Genomic DNA, 8,116 nt, shown 5'->3' with positions numbered 1-8,116 from the left:
TTGTTTGTTTGTTTGTTTTCGAGAAAGGGTTTCTCTGTGTAGTCCTGGCTGTCCCGGAACTCACTCTGTAGACCAGGCTGGCCTCGAACTCAGAAATCTGCCTGCCTCTGCCTCCCAAGTGCTGGGATTAAAGGCGTGCACCACCATGCCTGGCTCAGAGTCACTCTTAAAACATACTCTGTGTAACTGAAAGCAAACCCAGGGAAGGGAGGGCAACACCTTTCAAGACAGTGTTTCCTGGTGAGGCTCAGCTAGTGTGCAGGGTAGGACGTCCTGTGGTGTGGGGCTGCTCTTGTCCAGACGTGGTAGTACCATCTCTGGTACTGCCTGCTCAAGGCCATGGTGAAGGGACCCTCATGCACTTCCCTGCAGGCAGTACAGCAATGGAGGAAATACCTTGTTTTCTCAAGAAGAAGAGGACCGTGGACCCTACAATGAGGAACAACAGGATGGATCCCAGAAGCACCCAGTGAGTCCTGTTTTGTGGGAGACGTGTTGCAGGCAGTTCTGGAAAAGGATACAGAGAAGCTGACGGAAGGTAAAGCTTTGCTGGGCCATAGTCAGGGGAATGATGACTCCTGAAATGTAGTTTGATGTTAGGGTGATCTTGATTACTGAAAGTTAATGGCCAGATAAGGGTTGGAAGGAGAAGACAGGTCGCCTAAGAAACTGGGAGCAGTACAGAGAACTCCAGGCCTGTGACACGTTTAGCATAATGCCACAGAAAGTGACTGCAATATTAAATGGTAACCTTAATGCAGTAACTTCCTTGTGCACTCTTTAATATAGACACAGCCGATGCGGTGTGGAAGGCCAACTCCCAAACACCGGAAAGCAGGGCACTGCTAAGCCAATTCTGTCTCCCACACCTGCGGTCAAGACCGGGGACCAATTCGGGCTGATTTCCTTCCATGTCTGAGACCTCTGGGCACTCTAGTCATTAGCGTCTCTCTGTTTCTCCGCCTGGAGTTTTGAAAAGAGCAAAATGGGTCCCATGGCTCTGGGACGCTCTGAGATTGCTAACTTCCACCTCCGGTCGTAACTCAGCTCCTATTCGGTCCCATTATGAACCCAAGTCACAGATGAGAAGAGACACTCAGAGTGGTTAAGTTACTCCAGGATGTCCTACAAAGAAATGGCCAGAAAACAGCTTTTTGCTGTTTTATTATGATGTTTGTTTGTTTTGTCTTTGAGGCAGGGTCTCTTGTAGTCAGTCCATACTGGCCTTGAACTTGCCATGTAGCTGAGGATGACCCTGAACTTCTCATCCTCCTGCTTCTGCCACCTAAGTGTTTGGACTATAGGTGAGCCCTATATAAGCAAGTTTATATGGCGCTGGGGTCAGATCATTGTGGATGCTAGGCAAGTATTCCCCCAACTGAGCTACGTCTCCAGGCCCATAAAACATTTAATGGTGGGAAACCAGCAATATAGCTTTTATGAAAAAGTCCAATTCCAGTTAGAATGTCTTCCTTTTTATTATTTATTTATTTATTTATTTATTATTTATTTATTATTTAAGTTCGTTCAAACTTGTGTGCTCCTTTTGGCTCTGAGCCCATCCTGGGCTGCACTTTTCATATTGGTTGACTTTTTAACGTAATTTTATTTATCTTCTCTAAACTTCATAGAGCTATCTCTAAACGTCAATGTACTGTTGACACACATTGCGGGGGGGAGGGGTGTCGATGGAGGCAGAAGCAACTCTCCTCAGAATACCTCTGGGTTCATATTCATATAATGCCTCTCACCAGACTGTCTCCCATGCCCCCTATTTCTGTAAGGTAAATGAATTTTTGAAACAGCTGAATTCTCAAACGATTTTCCTATACTCATTTTCATGCAGCTTGTTCTATCCCTACAATACCCTTGCCTGGTGAGTTACAACCCAGCTAGTCGGTTGCCCATAGACATCAGCCTCGTGTTCTATGCACAGGCAGACTTCCTGGAGTTGAAGTATCAGGGAATGCCCTGAAGAGGAGTATGAGAGGAAAAGATCCTTCCTGTTGAATATAAGATTTTTTTTTTTTTAAAAAAGCATTTACTTCCTACTACAGCAGCCCCGGAGGGAAGAGGGCAGCTTTGATGTGACAAAGTTTATATTCCTGAAGCATAAGCTTGCTCTCATGGTGCCCATGGTGCCCACATTACAAGAGCATTTCCTACATGTGACTGTCACCTGTTTCCTAGAGCACAGTGACTTATGTCCTATCCATCTACAAATACTCAATGACTAACATACAGTCTGTCAGGAACAAATACTTAATTCTTGCTGAGTGTTTCCCACGTAGCATTATGGCTTGCATGCAAGAGAAAGAGGAAATAGAATACATCTAGCCGACATAAGTGTAATGTATTCATACACTCAGCCAACTACTGTGACGGATGGCCATTGTGCCAGGAGTCCGGAGACTGAGTTAGGCAACTCACCTGGGATGATCAGCTCAGCTGTGTGGTTTTCCCCTGACTGTGATCTCCAAAACGTACAGTAGAAAACATCATTCGCTGTGGCGTTGACCCTCAGACTGCTGGTTACATTGAGAAGCATCTCCTCTGTCCGGGAAGTGGTGACAGTTCTCTTCCCACTCACCGGTTGGTGGTCACTGTTTGTCCAGATTACTTCGGCTTCTGGGTAACCCTCAGCCTGACAGATTAGTTCATGCTCAGAAGTGGCCGGATCCACGGAAATTCTCTGGTTGATTTTGCGGTACGGGGCTAGGTCAGAAGCAAAGAGAGGTCAGGGCTCGACCATAGCCGTGTGGCTTTGTGGTGTCTGCTTACAAAGAGCATCAACGCCGGCTGGCTATTGGAGAAATGTGTCCCAGGCTCTGCTACTTGGGCAGCAGGGAGTGAGTGTTAGTCTGCCTCAGGTCTTCTGTTCAAATCTGGGCCATGTTTGGGCTTCAGGAACAACCTCATTGTTGTAAAAACCACACCAGGGTGTTTACTGAGTGCAAACTAAATGTAGCAACTAAATTAAGTAAACTGTTATCTAGAAACCACAGGTCTTTCTACCTAAATATAAATAAAACATATCTATTTCTTCAGCAATCATTGTCCTACTCACGATTCTTTAGTGAGCTATATAGAGCCCTGGATAGAAGCTTAGGTCCCTACTCCATTACCAAAGACATAATAAGAGCATTGTAATATATCTTCACAGGAAGTTGACACAGTGTAGCTAAGACAAAGCAAAGCTGTAATATGTTTGGTTGCCCATGAACCAAGAAAACCACCACCAATAAATTATAGGTATAATTATGATTTCAACAACGTCTTTTTGATGAGCACATGCCCAGTCTTGTATTTATTACATTCAAGAACAGCTAAAGATGAGACTACTATACATTATTGAATAGGAACATTGGGAAATAATGTCACCACAATAGGGTCTACGCCACATGGCCCATGACTTAATTTTTCTGGGAAATTAGAGGTTTAAATTTGAAATCACTGTCAATGATAAAACATTCAGAGTGAAATATTTGCTTTCCATTTTTTTCCCCCATCCTGTGTGTGAGGACGCAGGTGGGAAACACCAGAATTGTGCACATTTGCTCTAGGATCTGTAAAATTAGTCATGCCTCATAAATGGTGATGGTTGTCACTGAGTCTGAATGTCTGTCACAGGAAGAGGGGAGGGTATTGATTTATATTTGGGTTTCTACAGATGTTTCCAATTCTCCTATTTTTGTTTTGTTTTGCTTTTGAGGAAGGGATGCATGTAGACCAGGCTAGCCTTGAACTTGCTGTGTAGTCAAAGTCAACCTGCCTCTAGTTCCTGAGTGCTGTGGTCACAGGCAACTGTGTTGCCACTGCATGTAGTTCTACCCTGTGCCGGGGATCGAACCAGAACTTCACGAACGGCAGGCAAGCATCCTACCAACTGAGCTACAGACCCATCCCTCTTGTCTGTCTTTGATTGAATTCACCATCTTTAAAAATGAGCGCATTACAAAGTCTTCTTCAAGAAACTGAGGATCAAAGATAAAGCTAACGGGGCTGGAGAGATGGCTCAGCGGTTAAGAGCACTGACTGCTCTTCTGAAGGTCCTGAGTTCAAATCCCAGCAACCACATGGTGGCTCACAACCATCCATAATGAGATCTGACTCCCTCTTCTGGAGTGTCTGAAGATAACTACAGTGTACTTACATATAATAAGTAAATAATTAAAAAAAAAATAAAGCTAATAATTCAACACAAAGCAAAACAAAATGTCAGCAGTGCCTTTACCAATAGCTTTCAGACATTAAAAACAAATATTGAGTTGGATGTGATAAAGCACTGGCTAAAATAAGCTTCAAGATGGCTGAGACAATCTCCATTTGTTAACGATGAATTTCATCTTAACATACACTGATCCCGAGTTGTCAAAATGGCCAAATACTCCTTGTTCCACTTGTTTCTTCTTTTGAATATCTTTTTAGTACATTTTTAGAATATACCATGTGTTAGATTGAATCAACCACATGAAATCAGTGAGTTATTTCCTTTTGATCTTCACAATGACCATTTCTTATAATACAAGCTATATATATTGGTACCAGATATATCCTTCATAATCACACACATGTTTATAACACCTCAAAGACAAGTTCTGTTTGTTTTCAAACCTCTGGTTTAGCTCTAGAACACTCTGTTACCTCTGTGATCAAAACCAGGAAACATTCAAATCACATTTAAAGCCATCCTGTAACTTGATACCCACTCCAGAGGTACAAAGATAGGCAACAAAGCAAGGTTAGGAAGGACGTAGACTTTAGAGATGGGCTAGTTAGATTCAGAACCTGGCTGCATAATTTTATCAGGGTAGAATTTAGGCAGATCACATTATTTCTTCGGCCCTCAAATTTTTAACGCCTGAAAATGGGCATTACACTGCTGTGTAACATTGAATCTAGGGAAAGACACCTTCAGATTTGAAAGATAGTAAATAGGAAAGAAAACAAACCATGGTCATGGGCAAGTGCCTTCCCCGAAGAGTCAAGTTAAAGATGAAATGAATTCATATGAGCAAGAAGGCCAGGATATAACCTCTCACATAGCAGGTGTTCTGTGAGTGTTAATTATAACAGCTACCCCTGCTGATGCTAGGCAGATGTGGGGGACAGTGAGCACATCTGTGGAGGACTGTGAACACAGCAGTTTCTTCCCATTTTTCATCTCTACTTCAGTAAGTCAAGAAAGTTCCCACGGCTCACAAGGAACAGTCTAAAATCTCCCAGATTCAAGCCTGTTCCTACAGCAAACATTTTAAGCTAATGTTTTTTGTTTGTTTGTTTTGTTTTGTTTTGTTTTGTTTTTACTATCTTTCAAATCTGAATGTGTCTTTCCCTAGGTGACATCTCAGATTTTTTTTTTTTTTTAAAAAAACCATTCTGTCAACAAACACAGTTTTCTTTTCTTATTACACTGGCACTTTGTTATCCGTCAAAGCCAACAGGTCCAACAATAAAACCGACCAAACCCCTACCCCTAGAGCTTGTGTTCAAGAGAAGGAAAGAGACAATAAGCACGCTACGCTGAGACATCTTAGATAGGCATAGACAACAGAAAAAAGGTATAAACAGGGCTGGGGGAATCTGGTGAGCCATGCATGGCAATCCTTAACTGTGGAAGCATGTGACGAAAGTCTTTCTTATAGCTACTTAATATCATCTGCAGTCCGGGGACTATTAAACGGACACTTCATTCTTTTCTGATATTAAGTTCAATGATTAAAGCTGAATATTTTTCAATTAAAAGCCAGATGCCTGAGGGTCTTCTGTAAACCTCTGAAGGTCTAACAGTATCCAAAGAGATAATAAAAACTGAGTTAATCCAAAACTATACTCTTTCAGATTTCAGTTTTGAAATGCTTCACCTCTAAAACCCCATGGCCAGTGAACTCCCTGTAGGGCAGCTTCACCACCACACACTTGCAGTTATGGGAAGGAGCCTGGCTGTGAAGTCATTTGCATAGCGCAGAATCCAGGAGTTCTACTTCCTTGACATGGAAAGGCTCTTACATGCCAGCCACCGTGGCGCTAGAAACTGAAACCAGGGTCCTGTACATTGCTGGGCATGTCCTCAGTCCTGTTCCTATTTTAATTGTACATTTATTTATATATGTATGCATGTATGTATGTATGTATGTATGTATGTATTTGAGAAAGGATCTTGCTAAATTGCCCAGCTGCTCTTGAACCTGCTATATGTTCGTAGCGCAGACAAGTCCTAATCGTGTGATTCTCCTGCCTCGGCCTCCCACATTGCTGAGATTACAGCTTTGAGCCATAACACCCATCACAGCCAAGGTTCAGACTCTTGGCCTAGACCAGCTAACTTGCATGCAAATGGCAAGATGAACTGGGAGTAAAATATCGACGTAGTGATTTCTGTAAGAAAACAAAATAGTCAAACAGGCCTTCAAGCCTGCTTGGTTATCAGCTTTGCCACATCACAGACCCCTCCATGGAGAAGCCATCTGCTCCAGAAGGTTGTCTTTGGTATCAGAGAGATCTCTGAGCAGATAATCTAGAGTAAATTCTTCCTTACCACAGAGTCACCTACTCCTAACAAGCCATGAGAGACCTCTTGTCACCGAGACTTACACCCTGCTTCCTTCTTCCTGACTGCCCACCTTGAGCTCCTTCCCATGCCCCAGGTTCAGCTACCTTGACTGCTCATGGCCTTCTGGCTTCACAAGTTCTTTAAATGTCTTGGAACCAAACAGGAGCCTCATATTTGCTGATGTACTAACACGTGTTCAAGATATTAACAACCATATCCCGAGTCTCCTTTCATGAAGGTCACAAATGAAGAATTGTAAGTAAAAGGTAATGGAAGTTAGAGCCAAGCAACAAAATAAGGCAAGTGACATCTTCATAACCACTGGAGTTCTAAGTGACCCAGCATCACAGACCCATTAATATACTGTCGAATGGACACATTTTTCCTAATCTCTACATAAGTTTGAGTTAATAACTGTCGTGATCCCTTACGAGAAATATGAATTTTTCCTATTTATAATATTGACCTTCACACTAGTTTAGGAGTAAAAAGGTCGAAGGAGACTATCTGATTCTAGCCAAACAGTTTTAAAGTTATTATGAAAACCAAAAAGGAGCAGGCAGACCATCTGCAACGTCTGCCTGGAGAAGATGGGGTTAAGCTCAGTGTCCATCAGGGTAAAGTTTCCACAGACCATGAAAGGCACCTGATTCGAGGGACACCACTGTGGGAGGTATGTGAAGAAGAGAGCCTTGGGGATTTCCGGTCCTAGTGGGCATCTGGACTGGCTGTGTGCATGCCTGCGGTTGAGTGATGCTCTCAGGTCTGTGCGACCCCACAGTGAAAGCTGAGGTGGTTAGTAAGGTGTTTTCCTTCCCTTCGTTAGTTCCAACCCAGAACCTTGAACTCAAGTGACCTGATGACATTTCTGTGGCTCGTTACCCAGGAACTGACACTCATAGTTCCTCCTCAGCACTCCCAGAGATGCAGGCCCTGAAAATGAATGCATGCCTGCTGAGTGTAGCCTGTACCACCTCTGTAGAAGGACAGCTTCTTCTACACATAAGATCTTCATTCTCATCCTTCATAGATTAACCTTAATTTTTTTTAATGTTACCCTTACAGTAGAAGAAATAGATAGATAGATAGATAGATAGATAGATAGATAGATAGATAGATAGATAATAGATAGATAGATAGATAGATAAGCAGTTGTGGAGGCCTATATGCACATATATATATATATATATATATATATATACATTATATATTGTATCTATATATAATGTGTATGTATATGTAGATATGTGTCTATATATGTATACATATATAAAACTTTGCATGATATATGATATGATATAAACATATATACCTTGAATTTTTGTATGGAGATATTCAAAGGAAAGAAAATGTGCTAAGCATGATAGACTAACTATAAATAGTAATCCAAACAAAAAGTTATGGAGGGATGTACAAATAGTAGTTACTGTATATTTATGCTTGGAAGATGGTGGTTAGGGAGGAGAGACATTTTTATGATTCTATTTCTTTCCATGACATTCAAATTACTTGTAAATATATATATATATATATATATATATATATATATATATATATATATAT

The 8,116-nt window shown here is 41.7% G+C and overlaps 1 protein-coding gene across 1 annotated transcript in view; it reads right to left on the bottom strand.

Annotated features, from left to right (window-relative positions):
- Cd274 (CD274 molecule) overlaps nucleotides 1–8,116 on the bottom strand; it is an 18,355-nt gene that overhangs the window by 3,166 nt on the left and 7,073 nt on the right. The window contains exons 4-5 of the mRNA XM_021221560.2: nucleotides 2,431–2,715; nucleotides 397–507 (exon numbers count right to left, since the gene is read on the bottom strand). Coding sequence (XP_021077219.1) covers nucleotides 397–507; nucleotides 2,431–2,715 — 396 coding nt within the window. The remainder of the gene's footprint in view (nucleotides 1–396; nucleotides 508–2,430; nucleotides 2,716–8,116) is intronic.

The sequence above is a fragment of the Mus pahari genome, chromosome 1 (assembly GCF_900095145.1).
Source record: "Mus pahari chromosome 1, PAHARI_EIJ_v1.1, whole genome shotgun sequence".
Classification (NCBI taxonomy): Eukaryota; Metazoa; Chordata; class Mammalia; order Rodentia; family Muridae; genus Mus; species Mus pahari.
This window is presented reverse-complemented; position numbering and strand designations above follow the sequence as displayed.